Source organism: Caretta caretta, chromosome 1, assembly GCF_965140235.1.
Source record: "Caretta caretta isolate rCarCar2 chromosome 1, rCarCar1.hap1, whole genome shotgun sequence".
NCBI classification, from domain to species: Eukaryota; Metazoa; Chordata; order Testudines; family Cheloniidae; genus Caretta; species Caretta caretta.
In genome coordinates, this window is record NC_134206.1 from 148650573 (window position 1) to 148678394 (window position 27822).

The following is a 27822-nucleotide window of genomic DNA, read 5'->3' on the forward strand; positions in this document are numbered from 1 at the left end:
TGAAAAGGAGAGGGGATAGGAGACTGTTTTTTGAAGCCTAGTATCCAGAGCATAATTTAAGTCCTTCAAATGGGAGACTTAACCCTAGAGGGGATTCTAACTAATGACTAGCTAAACTTGTAAAACTACTATCAATACTAACAATAAAACTCAGAGTTATATAAAGCTTTGAAATATTTACAGGAAGAGAGGGGATCAGCTCTGCACACTGGAGGGTTCCAACTCAGGCCATGCAGCAGTCAAAAGAAACTGGAGTGGCAGTTGCCCCTTGTATCATTGGTGCAGAGCACGAGGAGAGCAAGGGCACAGGTGGGAACCAACAGACAATGCCTGCAAGAATGCCTGCACATGCATATCCCACAGAGGAACACACACAGGGACCAGCACTTGAACAAAAAGAAAGAGAGAGAGAGAGAGCACGCAAGAGAGAGAGAGAGCTAGGAGCTCACATGATGTGATACAAACACCATGCTAGGTCTCCCCTACATTGTGCAAAAAGTTATATTCATTAGTTTATAGACCCTCATAGCAATTTAATCATGCATTCAGAGGTATGCATGGATACTACCATGATCAGTTCCACAGACATGCCTATAACTAAATAAAAACAGATACATGGTCACAGCAAAGATGACAGTGATTCCAAACCGTGTGGTTATAAAACCTATTTTTGAATGCCAAAGAAGAGAGCTTTCAGAAGGGAAGCATTTGCCCACAAAACTAAACTATTATACTCCCATTTCAAGCATTCCCAGGAATCAAACAGGAAGAGAAATAGCATTTATTCTCTCTTCAGCTTTCTCCATCACTAGATCTGACTAGCACGGAAGCTCTTTGAGAATCCCACAAAGTCTTATTTTTCTGAGGGCAAACTAATTTAACTATCCAGATTATAAGCACCTTAGTAATGACATCAAAGCATACACAACATTTTTAAGCTCTTATTCAAATCTAATTGGATTTCAGAGGAAAATAAGTTGCTTGATTTTTATGATGGGCACATCTTATAAATGCAGACATGGAAAATCAATATGCCAAATATGAAGAAAATCTGAAGGAAACATAAGTCTACATGTAAAATTTACTAGCTTTGTAATAAGAGGCTATGCAAATTCTTTGTGGGGAAAAGAGGAATTCAGAGGAAAACCAGCAACCAGTAGCAAGAGCTGTGCGTGCCTTTTATTCTCCTGTATCATTTTACCTTCGTGAAATAGTAAAGAACCTAGAGATGAACAGATGCATGTCAATATTCCTGACTGCATCCTGCTGCTGCAATTACTGTTTACAGTGACACTAATGTATCTTGAGGAAACTCATACCCTCATTACATGGGAATGTTGGAGGAGGGTGATACTAGTGAGCATAACATTAAGACAACAGTGCAAGTTTTACTTGGCCATTATTACAAAGTACAGGTGCATTTTTAGGCATGAGTTTAAAAGGATTGTACCATCATCCTCAAGAGGACAGGCTGCTTCTAGATTAATGTTGACACTAGAAAGGATAATCTGAGAGAATTTATTCAATATTTATTTTCTCTCACACTTTGGGTGGAAGCGGGAATTAAACTTCTTGCTTTCTCTGGGACACAGAATGTAAATAGGTAACACTTCTACAAGTGTGCAAAATTTGATTGCAGTGATGCCCTGGGACCGTTAAGATTTTGAGAGAGGTGGGGAAATCTGCATCAGGGAAGAAACAGAAGAAGTTTACAACGGTGAAGAAATGAAATTATTTTAGGGTCACAGTTGGAATGGAAAGCAATTGGAGCAGTGAATGGAATACTGGAGAGGGTGCAGATTAGAGATGGGTGCAGGCAGTGTCTACTGTAATATGAATCCGAACAGTGGGACCTGTACTAGAATCAAAACGCTAAACCTTCTGAAGTTCAAACATCACTAATTTTTACTACTTTTTTCCATTACAGTACTTGCTTTTGCCATATACTTCATTTACATAACAAGAGGATCAACATCTAGTAGGTAAATTAAGTGATGCAGCTGAGGTCATTATCCCAGCTACTTACTGACACTTTAATGTGATTACGGAACAAACAAAAAAGCCATTCAGTATTGATGGAGTGCTTATGGCATATGGTAACTTTATATGAAGGGTGAAAAAATAGCATGTTTAGAGCCAGGAATAGGCACTTAATAGAAACCAAAATAAAGAATTGTAAGAAATCTCTCTATGGTACAATATGCTAATTGTTTAAATAATAAGAAAAACCCTACAGTGGAAAGCACTTTATAAAAATAGTTCAAAAGGAAAAACTTTATTATAAAGACCAACCAATGAGAAATGTATGTAATTTCTTAAGCACTTGTTAAGAAACAAATCCAAAACAAATGTTACAGTTATCACTATACATTCTATTGCTTCAGGGCATCAGCCTGAGGGGTATAGGAAGAAACTTCCCCTGAAGACAGGTTATTACATAATTGCATACTCTGGCCTTCTTTTGCCTTCCTCTGAAGAAGCCACTGTTAGAGACAGGATACTTGACTAGATGGACCAGTGGTCTGATACTTTATGACAACAGCATGTTCTTCTGTTAGTATAAAATAACTATCTTATTAAATCTAAACTGAATGAAAGGTTGCTTGATTTATCTTTATTTTCATAAACACCAAAAACCTGATCAGAACAGAAAAAAATCTTCAGCCATACTAGAAAAATAGGATGGGAAATTATTTTTGGTACTTGGAATTCAATTCATGGATCAAAAGTTCAAATTCAGTAACTTCCAGGTGCATGAACTGGAGCTGGTGGAGGGTGACAGGGGGAAATGACACAGAAACCCACTCCCCATTTTCCCTAGAAGTCCACTGTGACTGCAGGGAAAAAAGAGTAGGAGGAAAGCTAGCTTCCCCTCAGGTGTGGTGTTGTAATCTTTATTTTCCTTAGCCACTGGAAAAAAATAAGCTCTCAGTAATTTGTAAGGATGTAAATTACACAAAAAGGATTGCCTCACAAGTTATGATGTACAAGAAGCAATGGAAAAATGTGCTAAATTCATAGAAAGGAATCCCATCCGTCAATATTTTGGACGTACAAAGAGTTACATCATTCAGAAAGATTATTCCCCGCAGGCTAGTAGCAGGAATTTGAAAAATGGGAAGGAAGACTCTGACATAGTTGATGGGCTTGGCCTTGCATAGCGTGTACCTGGCACTGTACTTCTACAAAACCAGGTAATCTGCAACATTAACAACTAAAGCTCTTCAATGAAACTCCTTCATATGAACAAGAAACAAAATTTAGAATCTGATGTGGGGAGATAATAGGAACTAACAAGTGTACAATGCAAAAATCTGCTTTAATAATATCTTTTCATATAAAATATTACTGAAGTCTGCAAAAGACTTCAAACATCACATTATACCAGTTTTGACCTGAGGCAAAGCAGAGCACTAAAAACACATTAAGGGTTCTGCTCAAGAGTAAATGGGTTATGCTGCTATTATGCAATTTATATGAGAGTTAGGCTGGGCTGATTATACCCAATTCCAAAACAAAAGTCTGCAGGTTACTCAGCAGCATTGTTGTCAGAGTTTGACTCTATATGGTGATGCACAAAGAAACACCTCATCCTCATCTTGTTCCCACATGTCGACACCCAGTTTGCAAAAATGCATACTACATATTCACAGCTAAAATTTATGGCCCAGATCCACAAATGTATTTTGGCTACCAACTTGCATTGATTTCAAAATGTATTTAGGCTCCAAAATCCATTTGTGGATCTTGGCATATGTAGGTACCAGTAATCACCATTTTTATCCCATCCCAAAAGAGAAATAAAAATGTTGGCCAAGAAGAAAACTGCCATTTTTGACATATATTAAATGTCTCCCTCTCTCACGCACACTTTTCTTTAATATACTTCTTCAAAAGGAAAAATGGCCACTGTAGGAAAAATTTTCTTGAATAAACTGGAAGTGAAAAGAGGATCTGTCTAAATGGTTTCCCCCTTTATACCACAGGAAGCAAAAAATTCCTTGAACACTTGATATTTAGATAACATTCACAGTGATGGGCAAATTGTATTAGATACTGATTTGATACTTTAAGTGACCTCAAACAGAATGTTTTTCTCCCTCAGTTTCCTGTACCCCTTCATTTGTTTTTCAACAGAAACATAGTTCAACAGCAGTAAATACTATGAGAAATACCATGGTATTTCGGACCTGACCAGCAATAGCATCAAAAATTCCATGAGATTTCCAAATTAAAGAAGTCTGGATAGTTCTGATATACCCAAAATACTTTAGAGAGCCATCCATCACTAAATGGTATCTGCATCTCAGATACAGCACTGGGAACTAACATGGGAAACCATTCACTTTTACAATGGAAATATAAAGGAGGCAAATGAATGCATTACGTTCTATCTATATGGCCAGAGAACACTTGCTCAGCTTTTGCCCTCAGTTAGCCTTAATTTATACATTATACCTCTTTTGACATTCACAGCTGTATTTTTACATTATTTGCAAACTAGAAAATGCTGCGTGTTGTAAAATAAAGTGTCTAGATTATTACACTTCACTTCATTTCTGTGTTCTTTACTAGTGATTTATTTGTACAAGGGGAGAAATATTAATGATTTTTTCAAAGAAAGAAAAAATTATTTTTGACTGTGCTATCTATTGTATATGAGCAGTGGCAATTAAAACCAGAAGAAAGCTCTAAGTTGCAACCAAGGTGTGCCCACAGTGCGGTATGGATAGGTCCATTACATCACATAGCTGTGCACCTGTTAATAAAATCAAAGACTCCTTTAAGAAAACCCTGAAGTCATAATAGGCAACTATTTTGTATGCTCACAATGACATCACGACAGCGACCAGGCATTCCAAGTATTGAAAACACTGTGAAAAGAATGCAGTGGTAACACAGATTGGCAAATGCTTTCCATTGGCTTCCAACCAGCAAGAAGTCAAAATTCAAAGTAACTTGGCTTGATTTTAACTTAAGTCTTTTTAAAAATAGATGAGGTGGTATAAGAGCTTGGGTTTATTTATTTATGTATTTCTTTGCCCCAGAATTTCTAGGCAAACAATCTGCAAGAGGTACCTGCATTACACATAAACTCAATATAATATTTAATTTAAAGTTAATTATTTTCTTTATATTCCTCTGAAAGAAAATCTTATCTTGATCCCATCTTGGCCTGGAATATGTCTCACCTTCACTCAACTTCAATTCCTGAACAACACACAGGGGAACATCCCTGGAAATCATTGTTCTTAACAATTAGTTTAATTACAGGAAATTAGTAGATCTCTCTTACCTAAAGACTGGTACAGCTCAGTCATTTTAGGATGATCCCAGCAGGTCGTTTGCGTCTCATGGCTAAAACATAAAATATGAAGGTTTTAGAATGAAATATGTACGGTAGAGCTTTCCCTAAGACAGTCAGACACTTGTCTTTGGAGATCTTTCCTTAAATAGATTTCCATATTTAGTAGGTGATTATGATTTCAATGATTAAATGTTTATTCACAGAGCAGTATATATGTGTATGTGATGGCAGTGATGTTGGAGTTTTTCCCAACCAAAAAACAAAACAAACAAACAAACATGAATTTTGGTTGTTTTTTTATGATAGGTGGGTTTCCTGCCATCAGCGTTGAAGCTAAATTTCTATCCCCAACTACCATATTACATAACAAGCAGTGCAGTATCTAATCCGCGACAACGTATAGAATGCCACAATGTCATCTTTGGGGATTAGAGCAGGAAGTGTGACCAATGGTCGATTGCCTAGTCCTAACACTAGGTATGAATTTAGCCCATTATATTTAGTGATGGGTTCAAGATGCAATATTTACATCTAAACTATACGCAACCCCAAAACTATGGGGGTTCAGTTGTTTGGGTTCCATTTCTAATTAGACTAGATTAATTTTTAACCTGGGCTTTATTTTAAATACAAAAAGAAAAGGAGTACTTGTGGCACCTTTGAGACTAACCAATTTATTTGAGCATACGCTTTCGTGAGCTACAGCTCACTTCATCGGATGCATGCAGTGGAGGGTACAGAAGATCTTTTTATACACACAAAGCATGAAAAAATGGGTGTTTACCACTACAAAAGGTTTTCTCTCCCCCCACCCCACTTTCCTGCTGTTGGGGGGAGAGAAAACCTTTTGTAGTGGTAAACACCCATTTTTTCATGCTTTGTGTGTATAAAAAAATCTTCTGTACCCTCCACTGCATGCATCCGATGAAGTGAGCTGTAGCTCACAAAAGCTTATGCTCAAATAAATTGGTTAGTCTCTAAGGTGCCACAAGTACTACTTTTCTTTTTACGAATACAGACTAACACGGCTGCTACTCTGAAACCTGTCATTTTAAATACAGCAACCCTATTCTCCTCCATATAGAATTGTTTGAAAATGGCAAAAAATATTTAATGAAAAGTTTTGTCAATTTTTTTTTCAGTTTTTCAATTAAATATATGAAGGATTTGACCTGTTCTACTTTAACTGTTCACTGTTCAATTAGGTGGGTGAGATGTCAGCTACAACTGCTGTCCTACATGCCACTTCAAAACGGTTGTGCCAAAAACCCATGTTAAATTCTACTGAATCAGCAGCAGCTTAAACTGCTTCTAAGCCCAATGTGTTCTGTCCCACACATTGATTTTTTTTTCTTTCCAGTTGTTGCTGCAGCTTCTGTTTCTTGGAACTCAAGCTGGAGTTCCATCTCCTGCCCTAGGTCCATCGCAAATTTCAAGAGGCAGTGCCTTCGGGAAGCAAAAAAATAACTAAAAAGGGATTTTGAATGCCTGCAGAATACACAATATGACCAGAATGCAAATCAGACATTCTCTGCATTGAATCAAGCAGCCGCTAGCTTTACAACAAAGTGTGATGCCAATGAGTATGTATCATGAGAGAAAACCACCAAACTAAAGTGTGAGTTAGTGATGGTAACAATGATTCATGCCTTCTAAGGTTATATATTTTATGATTTTTTAAACTGGAAGATACGAAAATATGTGATCATATATAACATTATGATAGAAATCTGAGATTGAAAAGTCATTTGTTTATTCTCCTGCCAGTAGAGGACTGGTCACGTAGTCTCCAGATATAGTAAACAGAGGCTACAAGAAAGTGAAAGGAAAAGTTTTGAAACCTGTGAGAGCCAAACTCTGAGTAGCTCCTTCACAAGGCCCCACAGGAAGGCTAATCACAACTGCTGTCCCTGCATTTGAGGAGCAAGGGGACTGCTCCTCTGCCTGCAGATTGGCACAAAAAGGATGGGGAGAAGAGCAGGACCTGATCCAGAGCTCTGTGAAGTCAGTGGAGAGGCTCCCATCAACATCAATTGACTTAGAAAAAAAGGCTTTGGAGAAGGCTGCTCCTTCCTGTTTATCTGTGCTCTGGGAAGCTTGGGATAAGACTTTTTCAGAGAAGGAGTACTTGTGGCACCTTAGAGACTAACCAATTTATTTGAGCATGAGCTTTCGTAGCTCATGTAGCTCACGAAAGCTTATGCTCAAATAAGTTGGTTAGTCTCTAAGGTGCCACAAGTACTCCTTTTCTTTTTGCGAATACAGACTAACACGGCTGTTACTCTGAAACCTTTCAGAGAAGAAAAATTCCTCCTTGAATTCTCCTTATGGTGGCAATGCTCTCTAGCACAATCTAACGTAAGAAGAGGCAAAATCTGTACTGGGATTCTTGTGAAACAATTAAAATGGCATACCTTCTATTTGGTCTAGCTTCCTACTTAAAAGAGAGGATTGGTTAGTTGGCACAAGTGAACCTTTTACTGACTGAACTCTACATTCAACATTCTTCAACATGCTTCTTGTTTGTAATGATTTCCAAGCTTTGCAGTGAAGTCACAGCAAAGACCAATGTTGAGAGATCACAGACTATTATTATAGAAAAAGCTAAGGCATAGAATGCACCAGATGGATACAAGATTTTAAAGAAAACTATTCCTCATTGACCTCAGTATCTCTCTTCCCTTTATCAAGGTAGAGATTGCATACAGTGAAAGAGGGAGGAGATGGGAACACCACAAAGGTCTTGCTCTCTGCTGTGGTGTCAATGAGCAATGCAATAGGAGGCAGCAGCAAATACACAGGCTGAATTGAGATTGATTGTGGGTGATTGTTGTTTTTTTAAAAGCATAAAATAGGAAACCCAGAATAAAAGTTGAAGAAAACCTATGGATCAGTCTCAGACTCATCTGATTTCCTGTATTCCCTACCATGTGTGATAGAGGTAGGACACATGGGGTGAGAATACCATGTTACCATACCAATTAGCTGCTTACAGTGAACTTGGATACAGCCAAACTACATTCACAAAGAAAATGAATAAAAGTTGAAAAATATTTTAGAGAATCAATATGTTAATTGCAATTTTGGCTATAAAAAGCCTCAGCTTACTAGGAAGTAGTTCTGGGGATGAAAAAAGCTTCAGTGTAAAAGAACTCCATTGGATAACTACATGACTCAGGACCTTGGTAAATGGATACAGAACTAGGTTAAGTGACCAGCAGTTGTTACATCTGATGACTGTTCAACATCTACATAAGATTATTTTGACATTCTTGGTGCATTTCCCCAGGGACAGGTAGTCCCGCAACTGGTAACCTGTTGTGAATTCTTAGCACAGAAGTCAAGAATCACATAGGGATGTCTCCTCCAGATCAGGGTTGAGACATATATGTGGGGAATTTCTCTCTGCTGCTGACCACTCTTCTTGTAACCAGAAATCCCTACTATATAAACAGTGATCATTCTTCCATGTTTCTTCATTTTCTACAATGCCATTTTCCATGTGGTGTTCAGGTGTTTGAGTAGTGAGTGTGCCATTGACCAGTATGTCAAATCACGTAGAAATATGAGGAGAAAGTTCACCCTCTGATTGCATCAGAGCTGTATTTCTCTTTTAAAATAAACTACCTAATTTTCCAAGTGAAATGAGTTTGGTTGTCTCAGACTGCTCTGTGAATACAACAGAGCACTTTAGCCTCCAGTGCTGTCAACCTGGCACCTTTCACGAGCACTGGTTTTACGCATTTTTGATAAACACTGCATGATCATCTTTGATCTATGCATTTTATGCATACAAGTGCAGAAGGGCACAGCCTCTACTAGAAATTGGTTTTCTCCATTTATCCGCAAGTGAACTACACAAAGCTGAAATCTGCAGGGCAAATGAACCCCCTCGTCTATTTGCCTTTTCATTGACCTCAGTCCCACATTGAAGGAAACACCCCTTTCTATAAGGACGAATGTCAAGTCAGTATCCATGGTAGCTCATTTCTTTGCCTTCTCTTAAGCAAGGATCATCCACTGGGCTGAATGCTGTGTATCAGGTTTTTATTATATCCACAGGCAATGCAGCTGAGACTATCAAACTCATATCTTACAAGACAGTGAGAGCTGGACTCTAGAACTGGAGGTAGGTATCCCTCTCACTCTTGCATGAAAGTCAGTGTTTTAAGGAAACCCTGCATTCCAACTCTGTAACGGCTGAGTGCCTGTGAAGAATAAGGACAGATGATTTTGCTGGTACTTTACATGCAGAACACAAGAAGGCTGCAGCTTTTTCATTCTAACTAAGAAGTGTTGCCTGTTCCCGAACATTTTCGGCACAGAAAGTTATCAACAATTCCAAACACATGTGCAGCTCAAGGAAAGGTTAGATTCCATTGAGACTAGCCTTCATAAGCCTCTTTGCCATTTTCAAAGGCCATTTAATTGTGAGCTTTGGTGTTGGGTGTGGGAGGGGATGTGTGTGTTTGTGCATTGTGAACACCATCTGAAGTGAAATGCCAGCTCAGCAATTCTAGGCTGTCTCAAAGACACCTGGGAACACTACCATCTTTAACAGATCTGCTGAAAAGTGTTTGCCATATTTCCTAACTCTGGTTAGGAACTAGACCCTATAAAGTCAGAGAAACATTACTTTTTTTCCCCCTACAAGTTCATGCCTCTCTAGCTTATCAAGATGCAAAAGGGGAAAGAAAAATAAAGCTAGCCCTGGAAGAACAACAGATGATAGCGGCGCGATGGTGACTGGCACCCTAAAATACATAGATAGTTCAGTGGGATAAAAGCACCATCTTTGTACATATGGTGCAACTTATTAAATCAGTGGTTCTCAAACTATTGTACTGGTGACAACTTTCACATAGCAAGCCTCTGAGTGCGACCCCCCCTTATAAATTAAAAACACTTGTTTATATATTTAACACCATTATAAATGCTGGGGGTGGAGGCTGACAGTTCGTGACCCCCCCCATGTCAGAATCTCTTGGCTCTGTGAGGGGTCCCGACCCCCAGTTTGAGAGCCCCTGTATTAAATGAATTTGGTAGTCTCAACTCAGTCCTTAGGGGATGATGATAGATGATTAAGCAATTTTTTTTTTTTTAAATCAGGACTAGCACAACACTGGGATAGCAAAGATTTTTCTGAATAGGATTCAGGTGCATAGGAAACTTTGCAAAAACACTTTGCTATCCTATATCTGCATATAACCAACACAACTTCTATATCATTGCCAAGAGTACAAGGATGAACCCGATTATTGTCAGAAGAGATGACAAAGTAGCATGATAAAAACTTGAAATCAAGAATTGATGTGATGAATGATAAACTAAACTATCAGTTCTCTATTATAGTATGTCCAGTTTGAGTAAAACTAAATGTCTTTGCCCCCGTTTCAGCTTGCATTACCTTTGAAAAACACAGGCAGCAAAAGGAGTAGAAAAAATTCTCCTTCATAAATCATCTTTAAACCTTTTTAAATTGTTCTTGATTTTATTCATTCTGCCAGTTTTAAATTTCAGAGATTTGGTCTCCCCTGTTTATTCATTGCTAAGCTTCACAGCAGAGAATTTGAGTATGGAACTGCACCGCACTCTCTAAACTGTTACATTCCTCTTAATTTGTGATTATACTAAAGCAAATTCCACCAGCATTTTAGTTCAAAATACACTATGGACTCTGTGTGTGTGAGTGTGAGAGAAGCAAATTCTGTCAGGTGGCAATAAACAAACGGCAACACATATTAGCCAATAATTAGAAATTAAATTATTTTACAGTGTGCTGCACTACGATTCAATTTATATTGCCTTTCACCTTTCTGGTTTCAAGTAGAGTGCAAGGTTCTTACAACAACTTGATGGCTGCTGTCAAAAAGCCAGAATAAATATGACAGAGTTGGGTTTTTTCTTTTGTAAAACTAACATTAAACCTTTAAAAATGCAACTTTAACTACTTGTTCTTTATTTAAAAAAGATATACTGTTGGCCACTCAAAATAAGACTACCTTGCAATCAGTGTCACTTATTGCTTAAAACATCTTTCCATTATTTCCCAGGGAGGAAACTAATCTTCCAAATCGATGTGAAAAGACTAAAACAGTGCTCTAAAAAGGTAGAATTCTCCTGTGATTTGCGAAGGATTATTGTTTGTGTTCCACTATAAATCTGGAGTCCATGGAGCCGCACAGTGATGATTTTCCTTTAATCCTGGGACCAACGTTTAAAAAAAAATAAAAATAAAACCACCTTGGCTTTTGCCAGCATTATCAGAATACTGAAGAGAGGCACGAATACATATTAAAAGTTTCTGCTAATATTGACAGTGAGCAGTAAGATGGGGCCACATATCAACTACTTAGTATTTTATAGTAACTATTTTTTCTCCCTTTTGATGTTCAGCATTTTATTTTGTGCAGTATGTCATGGGCAAAGATTACTACTCAGTTGTTAAAGCTGGTGAGCCAGCCCCTCCAGCTGTTACTTGCCCATTGATCTATTTGCTTTTCAAAGCTTATCCCCTCCACTTCTGCCAAAGCAATTTTACTGCAGGGTCTTGTTGAATCCAGGATCAAACAATGATGACTGCAACCAATTCCTTAGTGGTAGAAGGTCTTTGACCTTCTATATAACTATGTTTCTTGTTTCCTCAGCTCAGTACTCCATAGGCATGTGCCTCTAAACCCATTCTCAGCCAAATTTAAGCTTGCAATGAGAGCTGGAAAAGTGAATATATCCCAGGAAAGGGCAGGTTTTGCAGTAACACACTTCAAAAGAGAGCCTCATAAACTAACTACATCACAGAGACAACTTGTGTGTTTCACACACACAGTATACAAAAAATACATACACAATATAAAGCAGAGTAAAAACTATTACACTAAAACATTATTTCCAAACATACATTAACCACAGAACTACCACTCACCTAGGTGTCCAAATTTTAAACATGTCTATGGAAGTTCATTCATGAACCAAGCTATAAAATGTACTGTAGGCAGAATGTTTAAATTGAGCTGTAAGAAAGCTAGGCAGATATAACAACAAAGTACAGTATTCCATTCAGCTGTAAAACATTAACAACAAGAAAAAGAAATTATACAAACTGTCATCTCTCTTTGGCTTCCCGCAAACCGTTTGATCATATCTCTGGCACATCCCTGACTTCCTGGCTTGGCTTTACGGTCTAACTGCTGGAGGTTCCCCTGGCCTTTTAATATTATGTAGATATAGGTTAAATATCTTGCATGTTCCAACTAGACCTATTTATCCTGAAATAGAGGGCACATAAATGAGAAAATGAAGTGAATTAAATGTCAGTTCAAATTCCCAGAAGAAATCAGGCAGAAAGTTGACCTTTCGTGTGCTGAATGAAAGGTAGAAGTGCTTCCCCTCTGCAATCTTTAAACAAGATTTTTAACAACATTACCGCTCTGTTCTACACACATCTATGCTGCAGGGTTAAAGGCACGCCAAGGAGCAAAGCTTCAGATCGTTAACATTTTGTTCGTGCAAAACGACAGGGATGGGGGGACGGCTGCAGCGTGGAGACGACGGAGCTACTAACACTCTGAAAATCAAAATCCGTAAGCAACACCCTCCACGCGTGCCGGCCCCAGACGGGACTCTCCAATCAGCGGAACCCCGCCGCCGGAGGGGAAAGAGTTAATCCTGCCACTGGCCACAACTACAAGCACCTGCAGCCGGAACAGGAGGAAACAGCTGGGAGGGGGGTTGTCGCCTGCGGGCTCCCCCCCGTGCAAAATCCCTGCCCAAGTTTCATTCACCTTCCCGGAGCTCGGCTCGGCTCCCCCCCAGCGCGGCCGCAAGTGCAAGATCTGAAGCCAAGGCAGGGGAAGAGCTGCGCTCAACTCACCCTTTGAGTTGTTCCCTCATCGCTCGACGACTCAGCGAGGGGGCGCGGAGCGGAGTCCGAGGCTCAGCCGGGCTAAGGCGCGCGAAGGCAGCACAGCGGCGGGGAATAGCACTGCGGTGGAACGAGCATTGCCGGGCTAAGGGCATCGGGGGGGAGGGGAGGCTGCAGGCTAGACAGGGTGGAGCTTCCAGCCTCTGCTCCTCCCTCCACCTATTGAACCTGCGGTTGCGAAGTAAAGGACTCAAAGAAAGGGAACAGTTTGGGATGAAAGAGGAGGGAATTATTTAAGGTGGAACTAAGGAATGTGACCTGGGGTGTGCAGCGTGAGTCCCTGGTGCTAAAACTATCTGAACTAGATAGTTTCTTCAGTTTAAAGAACTGATCTCGGTACAAATTGATCTAATATCATTAGTTGTTTCTTTTACAGTTCAAGATTTCGGTGCTGGTGGTGGGACAGGAGCATGAAATTTACGAAGAATCCAAACTCTTAGACCCTGCACGTGAAAAGAAGCTGAGTCCTGACACAGGAAGCGAAAAAGTTCTCCGAATTTTAATTGCCTGTCATTGTCTTTAAAACGCCTAGTTATGTTTTAACTAGGCTTTTATACCCTTTTGTTTTTAAGGGGACAAGGCACAGGAAATTGAAGAGCTGTAAAAGCTTCAGGCATCTACGTCTTTTTAAGACAGAGGCTTTGTTGGCATTAAAGGAAAAAACAATCCCAAATCCAAACCACCGCGAGACTGTTGGGTTTTTTTAAGTGATATCACACCTCTGGGTTTTGATTAAAGGAAAATAGCAGAGTCATAGTTTTAAAAATATTTAAATGTATACAGATGCAGCTAAGCACCTACCACATACCTTTGAATATTGGGCCAGAGTCCCTGGAGGTCATCACCGTAGAAACGGGATGGTTAAAGTATAGCAGGGAGTCTAATTCAGCCCACTGCCAATTTAACCTTTGAATCAGAGCATAAGTTCATGAACTGCTGCTCTACCCCTTGGCTTGAAGTGGTTTCCATTATATACAGGATTTACAGTTTGGTTCAATGGCTCTCAGCACCGCCACTGTAAAAATTATTCCAACAATATGGATTAGAGGTTCACAATGAAATGCTCAAACTTAATTAACTGGAGGCCACTGTAATCTGCTCCCTTTTTTGTTTTGGCAAATAAGGTGCATCTCACAAGCACCTGGAAGGTTCCCTGTTGTGCAAAATTTGGATACCCCTGCTTTCACTAGGGAAAGTATATTAAGTATTTTATCATATCTGCAATTACATTATAAAGTACGTGAACATAACATACTAAAAAGAAAAGGAGTACTTGTGGCACCTTAGAGACTAACAAATTTATTTAGTCTCTAAGGTGCCACAAGTACTCCTTTTCTTTTTGCGAATACAGACTAACACGGCTGCTACTCTGAAACATAACATATTAAAGTATATGTAGTACTTTATCACTGATTCATAACTACTGCCAAGTGGATAAACCAGCTTCAAAGATTATAATAAAGACATAAAGATCAAGTACTTAGGAAATCATCTCTGGCAGCTTACTTGGGAATACCTATAATACCTGTGGGGAAGGCAGAGATCTGTTGTCATTCTCTTCTATGCCTCCTTTTTCACATCTATATTTAAATTATCATCTCAAGCTTGAAGTCAGATGTTTCCTCTGAACTTTATGAAGTGCTTAAAAGTCTTTACATTCTCCAGCCCTGCTTAAGATGCAACACCTTGGAATATTAAGGGATTTAAAAAAAAAAAATTGGCTCTTTAACATTTGGAAGATAATGGTATGTAAACCCCCCCCACTAAACTTTGGATCAAATTTTGAAATGGGCCTTAGCATAGCACTTGTGTTGCAGGTGCCATTCCTACCATTTAGAGTTCTAATTACTTTATTGGTAGATGCAAGCAGGTAGTTAGACCTCTAAACTCCAGCCACAATGGAACCTTTTTTTAACATGCAATCTTTTAATTTTTGTTCTTATACATGTCACAAGCATTTCAAATCATGGGAGCTGAGAGTCTCTTCTCACGCTAGTTTTACAGCGGTTTAACTCAATTGACTATTATGGAGTTATTCTTTATTTGCAGGGGTGTGGTACTGAGTGGACAATCAAGCCCTGGGATCCTCGTGATTATGTAGTTTTCTAGACCTTCAACGACTATGCACTTTTGGTGTCGTCACACAAAGGGGCTGTCTTTTAAGTCAGTCAAAGAGCCCCTATTTCACGTGGAGAACAGGAGGACACATATCTACAAGCAAGAAGAATTCTTCTCACACACAGCTCCACATATATTCCAGTGACGACAGCACAGATTAAATAAACACAAAATTTGGTGTTTCCAGCTGATGACTTCATTTTAAACTCATGATATTTAGTGTTTGCTTTAAGGATTCAGCTCCTGGAGTTATTTAATAAAAAAAAATGTCTAGCCCATGTGGTTTTGGAGAAACACTTGAAAATATGAACCTTAATGTCTCAAAAACCAGAGTGCTAATACAGGGTCAAAACTTATTATTTTTAAATCTCATGATGTTTAAGACATTTGGCATGATTTTTGAGCACTTACGATTAGCAATACTTCCACATTGTGTGCTTTGGTAAATAGGATGGAAAATTTAATTATCTATGCAGACATACATTGCCACACATATCTTGATCCAAAGCCCACTGGAGTCAGTGGCCTATTGGCCTATTCCATTGACTTTAGTGGGCTTTGGATTAGACCAAAAGGTGTATTAGATATATTAAATCAGAGGTGAATGAGGTGGAACAAAGAAATATACTAAATCAAGTATACAGCCAACAATCCCACCCTCTTCCATTTTTATGTGGGCGTTAGGGAGATCTCTTTCTCTCTCTCATATTTCAACCTATTATAAACACAATTTCTTTTAAAAAAAAAAAGTGAAGTTTAGTATCTTCGTTGGGATAAACTTCACACTTCATTAAATGCACAGAACAGTTGCCTGTTTAATTCAAAAGAAGTCAGAGTACCTTTAGCCTGAAGCCTACAGTTTTACATAAAAAGTAAGCAATACCTTCCTTTGTGAAGAAGTATAGTATGTGGCACTGATAGGGTTGGTACAGTCTTTCCATTTTTACAATTTAGTGTCTCTTCAGCTCTCTGGTCCACCTTAACAGCAGCTTGATACTGCCATTTATCACATTTTGTCTTCCTTTCCCATAACAGAGTGCCAAGTAATAGGAATTTAAAAACTACTGAAATTCTGATACTTTGCACAATCTTCTTTCTCCTTCAGTTACAAATAAAGCATTGTATTCAATTAGACTCTCAGCAGGTGAAAACCCCAATTAGTGAATTCATTCTGTTGGCTTTTTTTCTACCTTACACCCACACACACAGTTTTTTTGGGTTTTTTTATAACATTAAAGGGGAATTTTGATTTGTTTCTCAATTCAGAAGCAAATTAACCTGTGATCCCCCCCCCCCATCAAACTATTACCTACTGACTGACAAGTGGAAAACATAAAGGTTGAAAGATTAAGGTCTATTGACTGCCGAAAAAAATCCATTTATGTGGTTTTGATTGTTTTTTGCAAATCCATAAAAGTTTTTAGCTATTCTGGTCTTCCTAAAAATTCATTTTTCTTCTCACTGAAAACTAGCAATGCCAGTACAATCCAAAACTGGTAAATGCACTGCCCCCTGCATGAATAAATTTTTAAAAGGTTATACTCATATGGAGTAACTACTTATAAAGGATAGCTCAGTGGTTTGAGCATTGGCCTACTAAACCCAGGGTTGTGAGCTCAATCCTTGAGGGGGCCATTTAGGGATGGGGGCAAAAATTGGGGATTAGTCCTGCTTTGAGCAGGGGGTTGGACTAGATGACCTCCTGATATCCTTTCCAACCCTGATAGTCTATGATTCCTAAAAAGATTATATTTAATTTGTAGTTAAGACAATGACTACCTTTGGCCTTTTTCAAGTGAAGAATATCTGCATTTTACATTTATTTTTTAAATGTCACTTATTTGTTGAAGGAAATTCTTCTCCATGTAGTGAATGAGAGAAATATTTTTTATTTCAGTCTGAGGAGAGTTCTAATTATTTTCCCATAGTGATTTAGTTCAACAGGTTTTAAGAGTCAATTTATGCACTTAAGAATTTACACTGTGACTTCATCAGGATTGGGAAACTAATTGTTAGGAACCGGGGAATTGCCATATTGGACCAGACCTATGGGCCATTTAGTCCAGTATCTTGTTTCTGACATTTACTAGCACTAGATGTTCCCAAAGAAGGTACATGAAACCTCACAGCAGGCAGATGTGGGATAATCTGCCTCCAATAAAAATCTCATCCTACTCCCTAACAGTTAGAGATTTATTGTTCTGAATCACTTTTGAAAATTGATGATAAAAGAGTTTGTTACATGGTTGTACTGTTCAATATAAACAGGCATACATTTTTTAAAAAGGGTAATAGAATCTGCTCCTTTTGTAAGTCTGTTTCTTTTCCTGTGGGGACAGGGCCATGATTTGTACAAATAACATAGTAAAATAATAATAAATATTATAGTTATATATTATACCTAGCTCTGAAATACTGCTTTTCATCTGTAGATCTTAATGTGCTCTCTCAGGAAGAGAAGTATCACTATTCCCATTTTACAGATGGGGAAAACCTAAACACATATAGGTGATGTGACTTCCCTGAGGTCACCAGCAGGCTAGAAGATAACTCATATCTCAAGAGTCTAAATCCAGTGCTCTTTCCACTAAATTAGAAACTTAAAGGAACTTTTTTTTAGTGCTGATGGATGTAAAGATAGGACATTTTCTTATTAACTAAATAAGTCTCGTTTGCATAGTTCTAGGAAGCATGTAGTCTTGTTTGCAAGTGTGGTTCTTCCATTCCTCAATTAACTGAGTAGTGGATTAGCAAGGGCTTGCCCTGCATAAGAACACATTGTGGTGCACTCTTGTCAGGCTGGCTAATCCGTTACGCTATTTGAGCTGATTTTCTTTTAGTGTGTAAATAAATACTGAGAATCACTCTGGATGGCATCGTGGCACACTCCTGGATCATCTATGAGAGATGTGTACCAAAGACCGATACCTGCAGGATTTAGCTGTCCTTATTTTCCTCTCTTCCCCTACAGCTCTCTTCAGCATGATCTCTTTTCTGGATAATACATTACTTTTTGCTGTTTGCTTCACTGCCAATGGAAGTACAGTAAAATATTTTTAAACGTCATTAAGGGGAATCATTTCAGTATATTGGAGTAATTTCCCTCAACAATACCTTCTTACTTTACGCAGATTAAAGCTAAAGTCCCATTAAAACATTCATAAACATATACATCAGGAGACTCTATCAGTTATTTATACGGTAGATTAGTTAGGGGAGTGGCAGAATTCCATACATAGGACCAGGTGAAAACCTGACATGTTCATAGTTGCTTCTTATATATAGGTGGACATTGGTTCATGCCACAAAACCATAGCACATCTGACAAGTGGCATACACAAGGGTCACGCTGTAATGATAAACTGAGACACTCTTGGAAGAACTGTGAGGGTTTCATTTTAACAAACACTTTTCTATATAGCTAATGAAAAGGAGCAACTGATTCCACTGAACAGAGCCAGCTATAGAGCACGCATGTGCTGGCCAAAACTTATTTTGCAATAAGAGTTACAATACATGCAACAAACTAATGTGCAAAGCAGAGAGCACTGATGCTTTTGCCATACCAAGGCCTGAGTTTCTTATGAATGTACAACAACAATACACCCTCTAGAATTTTTCAAAAAATCCCTTGGGTCTGTATTTGCTTCCGCTGTTGTAGTAGATTAGCCTGACTAAAACTGAAATCCTAGTCGCTCTACAGGACAACATATCGCAGAGTCTTGGATGCAGCATGTGTGTGTCTGTGCCACACCACATTCCACACTGTTGAACAAGGAGGCCGGATAGGGGTTCTGTCATTTTAGAAACCTTTGATGCACACATGAATTTTGTCCTGTTGAAGTCTTGGGAAGCCTGAGTTGGAAAAGGGGAAAGTGTTCTGTAACTGATGCAACAATCCTGACAATTTACACTGGCAGAGTCGTTGTTCACTCCATTTCCAGGGATGATACCTGAAACAGGAGCAGAACCTGCACTGTAGTTTTTGGAACTAATTAAATCAAATGCGTCACTGGGGTAGCACACCCAGACGCCACAGGAATAAGGGACTGCTGACATAAGCATCGATAACTCTCCTCCTAGGGTGACCAGATGTCCTGATTTTATAGGGACAGTCCCGATTTTTGGATCTTTTTCTTTTATAGGCTCCTATTACCCCCCACCCCGTCGCAATTTTTCACATTTGTTGTCTGGTCACCCTACTCCTACCCCTTCCAGACCATGAAAGAGGACAGTTTCAAAATATGGAATAATTCCTACCTTTAGGGACAGAGATGAATGGAAACAGCAATAGTCACAACAGTGGAGAGGTCAAGGAAGTAAAATGTTGACAAAACATTGGATAAAATAAAATCATTAAAAAAATTGAAGGAAGATTATTGTGATTATTTGAAAAGCAAAAAAAAACAAAAAACCAAAAAACAAAACAAACTTCTAATAAGCAAAATTACATGCTAACATTTGCAATCTATGAATCAGAGGTGAAAAATAATAATTATGCCATAGTCAATTCTTGGTCTGAGGAATTTGTGTTAGCAAAATGAATGGTTATCCCTTCGTTGACTTAGATTGAGAAATAAATGGAGCCTAATAAGGATAAATTAAACAACAAAACAAGCAAGTTACACTCCTTACTTTTCTCTGCATGCCCAGTTAGAAATAAATAACTGTTTTCCCTGCTGAGAGATTAAAATGAACAGCACTTTACAATCTCTCTTGCTCACTCATTCTCTCTTTTCACTCCACAATCTCTCTTCCTATGCACACAGTTTTTTTTTGTTTTTTTTTTGGTATACAAAAGCTGACTTCCCAAATCATTAACCTCTCTACTGTCTCCTATCAGTGTATTAATCTCCTCTAAAGCTAGGAACTCTGCATCTGGCATTCCGACTTCACTCAGTGCTCAGGGAATTTGATTCTGGCTACTGATCATTATGCAGGCTTGGGAATGCATGCCACTAACAAGCAGCCCTCTGTTCAAAAGGCTTCCAAAGTTCTTAAGGAGGAAGCATTCCTTTCCTTGCTTTTATCTAATTTATTTCTGTTTTGCAATCCATAAAAAATATATTTGACCCTGTCTGTAGCATAACATTTATTTCTGAATAAAACCATACAAACAAAAAAGGTTTTTTGACAGTTACCAAAGACATTTTCCAAAAATGTCTCAGGCAAATAATATACTGAAGAGAAAATATTCTACATGAATAAAAGCCAGGTAGATTAAGATGAAACTTTGCATGCTGGGACCTAAAGACGGCAAGACTCTACCTATGTATTAAAGATGGCAGCGTGCTGTCCTCAATAAGGCCACTGAGTGAGCAAAGTTTGGGCAATTTGGAATGAATGCACACATTTCTGTGTAACTTGTCTCTTAAAGAGTGTTGTCTTGTGCATCTTTGTAACTTTTGTCACCTTGAAGTATTGTTCTGCTCTGAAAAATGGCATCATGGGATTCAATATTTATTGCCTTTCAATGGCCCCTTTTGTATTTATATGTCTATGTATGGTCCCCATGATGATACCTGTTACAGCAACTTGCAATTAATTGAGGAAATTATCCTTGCAACACTACTTGAGGTAGGGACAGAGGTGAAAGTAAGCCGGTATGGTCCAGTATGGCGTACCAGCAAGAGCCAGTACACAGCTGACTGTACCAGCAGGGGGAAGCTTCCCCAGGCCGACAATTTAAAAGGGCCCTGGGCTCCCGGCAGCAGCCAGAGCCCCAGGCCCTTTAAATTGCCACCGGAGGCCCATGGTAGCAGTAGCAGTAGCAGTGGCCAGGAGCCCCAGGGCTCCAGTAGCGATTTAAAGGGCCCGGGGTTCCCAGCAGCGGCTGGAGCCCCTGGCCCTGTAAATCATCGCCAGATCCCTGCTGCTGGAGCCCTGGGGTAGTGGCAGCAACAGCGGCTGGGAGCCCCAAACCCTTTAAATTGCTGCCGGAGCCTCAGGGCTCCCGGCCGCCGCTACTGCTACCCTGGGGCTCCGGTGGCAATTTAAAGGGCCCAGGGCTCTGGCTGCGGTAGCAGTGGCTGGGAGCCCTGGGCCCTTTAAATCACCGCCAGAGCCCTAGGGCTCCCAGCCTCTGCCTCTACCCTGGGGCTCCGGCAGTGGGGCTCTGGCGGTGATTTAAAGGGCCAGGGGCTTCGGCTCCTGCCGGGAGCCCTGGGCCCTTTTAAATTACTAGCCTGGGGAAGCTGCCCCCTGGGGTAGTGGTGGTGGCTGGGAGCCCCGGGGTTCCGGCGGTCAATTAAAGGCCCCTGGCCCTTTAAATCCCCACCAGAGCCCCAGGGCTCCCGGCCACCACCGCCGCCGCTACCATGGAGCTCTGGAGGCAATTTAAAGGGCTTGGGGCTCCAGCTGGGCTTTATATAAATATTTTGTTAAAATCCAGAAGAAAATGCTAAGAAGCAATGCTTAAATGTCTTCTCATTACTGTAGTTAGTTAACAGAATTGAATAGTCATAAATATATATTTGCAATGTTTAAGAAGTTTGGATTCAACCAAATACATCTCAAAACACAATACATCTCAATAAACTTAACTTTCAGTTAACACCATAAATCAATTCAATTCTCTAACTTTCCACTGAAGGTCAAGTTGCACCTCACTAGATGTGCAAAGCAAGGCAAGGTGAAGATCTTCTTTCACATCTCTTGGTCAACTTAGCACTGTAAAAACTAGAGATGAAAATTGGAGCATGCCCCATTCATACATATCAAAGTAGGACCCTTAGTATATAAGACCTTGATGTAAGTGGATGACATTTTAATGACTACTAGAAATCTACCAGAATCTATCCTTAAATTTCTAGAACTGTCAACACCATTGGTGGCTTTGCAGACTATAAAATCTGCTAAGGATCAAAACATATGTTCCTTTCCACACTGAACACTTCCTTTTAAATAATCAAACAGACCAAAAGCTTCTTCTTGACCTTTAAAAACTCTCTTCTGTGAATGCCAGTTCAATCTTAAAATAAACTACACAGATCTAAAATCCTATGGATCCATAAAGATGTTCTTTATGGGCCACATCAACATTCTCACCTCCCCTATTTCTGTTGTTCCCCTGGAGCACATCACTGGACATTTCAGCTCAGTTTTTCTTTTCACCCCATAAACCAGATCTTCAACAGTTTTATCTAACTTGGTAAACAGTGAAGTCTTCAACAGAAAATACGTATGCCAGGGCTAAACAGAGGTCTGAATGTAGCAGCTATTAATCTTTATCATCTTTTTTACCATGCGACACTATGCCAGATGGTATACAAATGTTCAGAGTAATTATCCCTCTATTTATCAATCACAAGAAATATCATTACTCCATATTGCTGTCTTTCTAAGTTACCTACTCCTCAAAAGAAAAAGAAAAGATGTTTATTTCACAGCACCCCCACTTTGGGATAACAGTCTTTTACACTGGCAAACTTACCCTAACAAACATTAGGAATCTCATGACATCTATTGTGTAGGAGAAATGCCCACAGCAAATAAGCTGAGCTTTCCCAAAGTGAAAAAAGAAATATCAATTAGACTTGTACCTCCCATTTTAGTAAATATTACAGCAATTCCTATCCTCAATCTTAAAATACAAAGAAATCCACTTGTCACATTTAGAAGATATGGGGCCAGATAATCAACTGGTTAAAATCATTATGTTTCCACTGGTGTCAATGGTGCTACTCCCATTTAGACCAGATAAGGATCTGATTCATCTTTGGAACCAAATTTCATTTTGCAGGCAGTTACCACAAATTCATTCAATATCATTATACTAATCTGCATCAGTCCAAAGGAAATGCAGGGAAGACACTAAGCTTACCTGGCCCAATAAAATCTGGGTTCAAACACGCCGCATATGATTATCTTTCTATTGTATTAATGAAACTTATTTTTGCTTTATGTGCATCGCATTCTTTGTCAGTCTGATACTGTATCTCAAGACTGTATTTTTTGTTTACAATAGTTTTATTACTGCACTTGTACCTATTTTCATTCCCTAAAAATATGTAATCATTATTTTGCAAATTACAGTCCCTGCACCCAAGAATATAAAATGTAAGACACTTTCTACTTGTTCTAATTCTTTTTAAAGTTATGTATTGGAGAAATTAATTTATTAAGGACAAAGTATTTTGCAAAGATTTCCTTAATTGGGACATGACTGCAGTTACGGGACTTTTGCCTGAGTAGACTGAACAGGGGATAAAGGACTGGACCCTGAATAGTCAATAGTCTAGCAATCAATATATTTATATATCTTAATCAAAACTCTTCAGAGAATTTATTTTTAGTAGTTTCTCAAAACTAATTATTTATGCAGTCGTATTAGAACATTGACAATTTAGGAGCTGGGAGAAGTGAAATATATTTCTTGTTTGTGGAGCTTGCTACCGTGATTGATAATCTTCCAGTATCCAGAACTGAATATGATAGTGTTTTAGATTCTATGCCATATTATTCTTCTGACAATTTGTTTAGTAAACATTACTTTTAAATGTAGTTAACATTTATTCTAAAACAGTTTAAGAGAACCAAATACAATAAAAATGATCATTTGGTGATGATGGTGCACTCGGCTGTGTCACAGATGGAGAAAGTAATTGTGTTTGATAGCTATTTCCATGTTAATGTTGTATGTTAAAGTATTAAAAAATGTGCCAGTAATTTGGAGAAAACAAATAAGGCCAATTTGACTAAATCTATATGGATGCTATTTAATACCATAATATAGTTTACAGAATGGCTAAAGGAGTTCTGCTTTCCAAACTGACTTTTGTAGTGGCTGTTTATCTGTCACAGAAGAAAGTCAGTGGTTTTGCACCAGGGCAAAAACGAACAAATGAAAAAAAAACCACAAACCTCCCCCGCAAATCACCTCTTTATAAGGGCTTTTTTGTTCAATTATATATGATCAAGTTAAAGAAACTAAAAATGAGTACGTTACCTCTCCCACCTTGTCTCTCTAATATCCTGTGACCAACATGGCTACAACAACACTGCATATTGACATCAATGGCATTTAAGCATGTGTTTAAGTGTTTTGCTGAGTTGGGACTTAATTTCCGTGCACCGTGCCCAGCAACCCTTGGCCTTTCTGGCAAGCCTATCAAGAGAAGTAGCAATTGATGACAATTGTGATTTTTTTCTGAGATGTGGACACCTGTCCAGTAAGGGGCTGGATTGAGATCACGTATTCATATTACATAGCCAATAAAGAGCATTTGGATCATAATTTTTTTTTGGCCACTACTACCCTGGTCTGGCTGTGAAACAATCACCTTGGATTGAAAGCTCTGCATCAAGCTCCTCATCTATCCAGTTCAGCAAGAAAAATACATTTAAACCAATCTTCCCCCTACAAACTCCTTTCTCATATAGGTGATTGGGCCTGATTCTCCTTTCGATTACACCAGGGTGAAATAAGGCTAACTTCACTGAAGTCAATGGAATTTCACTAGAAATTGAGAGTAGTGCAGTGTAAAACACATGAGAGTAGAATCAGAATTTAAAGAGCCCTTAATCATCTTTTTATTGGCAAAAGAAGTTCTTGACCTTTTATTGTTTTAAGCACACTGAAGCATCAGAAATCAGTGTTCAATAATCAATCACCCTGTCCCAAAGTAATGACTCTGGCTCCTTATGCTCCACAAAGAAAAAGTTTAGACACATTTAAAAATTACGGTGGCTCTTGCAAGGATGGGAAGGGAGAAAAGTTGGGGTAAACAGCATAATAAACACCATCCAACTGTCTACTGGTAGGTGTGCTGAAATAAATAAATGATCAAAAATAATCCAATTAAAAACAAAACAAAACAGGAAGATCAGGATCAGTGTTTGAAAAACAAATCAATCTCAGCAAAACAAGCAATATGAAAGCAGCCAGGTGATTAAAATGCAGAAACTTATTTATTATACATTAGTTAGATCAAAGCTTCTCAGTAATAACAAGACATTGATCTGAGGTTGCCACCTGTCCGGTTTCACTTGCAGCTGGAATCTGCCAGGTGAAGCCATGTAAACGGTTGTCAATGGAAATTCCACTTGTGAGAAGTTTTTGTTAAAATGTGAAACTTTTCTCTTGTGTTTCACATATCATTCACCAATGCAACTACCACTGTCTCAGCACAAATTAGACTGGATCCCTGAGGTGGGTTTCCAAAAGAGAAGATTAAAGGTAAATCCCACTTGCTGAAGATACTACGACAATGTGGGTAGTATAAGAACCTGAAGAGAAAAGAATAGCAGGCACTTTAGAATAGTATATTTTGGGGCTTTGCTTTTGGGATCAAACACATTTAGTTTGCAATAGGCACAGCTAAGGGCGGGGGGGGGGGGGCGACATACAGATGATAAGTATCATGCCCAGGGAGAGTGTGTCCAAGGGACCGAAAAAATCCATTGCTTGGTTTTATAATTGGGGCAGAGGTTTATGTTCAGGAAAACAGTAGGGGACATGGCTATATATCTAATGTCTTCCATTAGCAGATTTTCCAAAAAGAGAAAAAAAATAGGAAAATAATATGTATATATAAAAATGTGTGTTTTGGTGATGATCTAGTAAAAGGAAAACTGAAGGGAGAAAGAGAAATTTATATACTGCAACTAAGCAAGCCTCTTAGATTAGATTGTCTCTCAGTCTTTCTGAACCAATGAACCTGCTGTCATCTCACGATACAGACTTGGACATGATAGTGTCAGTGCAACAGTGAAAGGCTCTGAAGGCTTGTATATACAAACTGAGTTTGTGGCAAGCTAGTGTGCAAATCTACTTCACACTAACAAGCTTGCCAGTTAGCTTTCCACACTGTTACTTGTCTGTGGCAGTCAGTGAGCAGGTCTGGCCACAGCTCCCCACACTAGTCTCTACATTGTGGGTCTTTAGCATGTACCTGGCTCCCCATTCTTAATTTTCTCACTTGTCCTAGCATTGTGTGCCTCAGACGTGCACTGCCTGTGTCAGCTCCCCAGCACACAAACTTGATGCACACTAAGGGTCCGTGTGGACCGTGCTGCCTACGCTAAAAGTTCTGTAGTGAAATTTGATCAACCCTGCTTCAAAACAGGAGTGAACTAAAGCCCACTAAGGAACTTTTAGTGCATAGCGACAGGCTAGCGCAAGGTAGATTTACACCCCAGCGTGCTGTGAACTAATTGTTCATTCACACAGGCCCTAAGGCTCCCATGACTTTAAATGAATAGTTGAAGGAGACACACTCATACGCAAGCTGTGAGAGGAAAAAGGAGAATTAGTTGAGGTGCTCCAAAGTGATCTCTTCTATATTAGAAAAAAGAGGGGAAAAAAAGGTTAATTTGGTTTAATATTGCCTTATTCGAGAAAGATGTAAAAGCTGCCTAGTATTGGAGAGTGTGGACACCGAAGAGGGAGGGGAATTTTTTGGAAGTGTGTACATGTGTTCATATGAAATTGAGCAAAATGTATTTAGAATTACACTGTGGAATTATCTCCCAGGGGAGTGGCGGGAGTCCCACCATTTGAATAATTTAAAACCAGATTGAGCAGAGTACAAGAGTATAACATGTAGCACACCCTGCAATGGCTGGGTAAAGGATATGGTCTGAGAGAGATTTTCCTCTGCTTATTTCTGGAATGGTGAACAAATCTACAAAAGCAAAGCTATACAAAGGGTTTTGCACTTGGCTTGCTCTAGTGACTACAAACAGAGACTCATGTTTTGCCAACAGCAAATGCTTACTCAACATGCTTTTGGCACTAATGTGAAAAACCATGGTAGAAAAGAGAAGACAGTGAGTGCCAGACTCTCATCTCATTTACACTGCTGTAAATCAGGAGCAACTTCACTGAAGTCAATGAGGGCAGATTCCTTGGACCAGTCAAGCAGCTTATGGCACAAGAACTACCACCTTCTACTCTCCTGACCCTGGAATTCACTGGGGACTGAACTGGTCCTGGTGTAACTTAGAGCAGCCCAAGGACTGCTCCACCAGCTTGAGATTATTGGAATATACTCCACTCTGGCCATTTACACTGCTACAATCCACAAAAAGACCTGGCGCGGGGGCATGCATAGGGAATGGAGTGAGTCACATACAGCCAGATTTACATCAGGGGACTCTCTTGCTGCCCTGATCCCTTTTGTGTCACTGCAGTTAAATTTGTGTAAAACCATTAAGAAAGGAGAATCAGGCTCTCAGGCTTCGACACGAGATGAGTTTACAGTGAGACAACAAGGGTCACAGGTGCAGGTATGAAACACCACCCATATTACCCTTGCTTCCATATGGAATCTGGTGTTGGTGTACCAGGACACATACTGTGTGTTGCTTAATAAAAACTTAGACAGAAACCTCAGCAGTGGTAATATAGTTGTGAAGCATTTCAAATTGTTTTGCCTGGGCCACCCTGATAATAAAAAAAGGAAATTAAGTTTGAGATAGTAACTTCAGTTAACAGGCAGTAATTTAAAAAATAAAGCTGAATGCAATTATGGTA

The 27822-nt window shown here is 39.1% G+C and overlaps 1 protein-coding gene across 18 annotated transcripts in view; it reads right to left on the minus strand.

Annotated features, from left to right (window-relative positions):
- DMD (dystrophin) overlaps window positions 1-27822 on the minus strand; it is a 2122534-nt gene that overhangs the window by 96555 nt on the left and 1998157 nt on the right. For 14 of the 18 annotated variants that reach the window (XM_075132091.1, XM_048863664.2, XM_048863629.2 and 11 more), the window contains one exon: window positions 5297-5358. In XM_075132091.1, coding sequence (XP_074988192.1) covers window positions 5297-5358 — 62 coding nt within the window. Of the gene's footprint in view, window positions 1-5296; window positions 5359-13178; window positions 13336-27822 lie in introns of those variants that run through there. The other 4 variants (XM_048863761.2, XM_048863779.2, XM_048863752.2 and 1 more) reach the window with 1 other exon arrangement.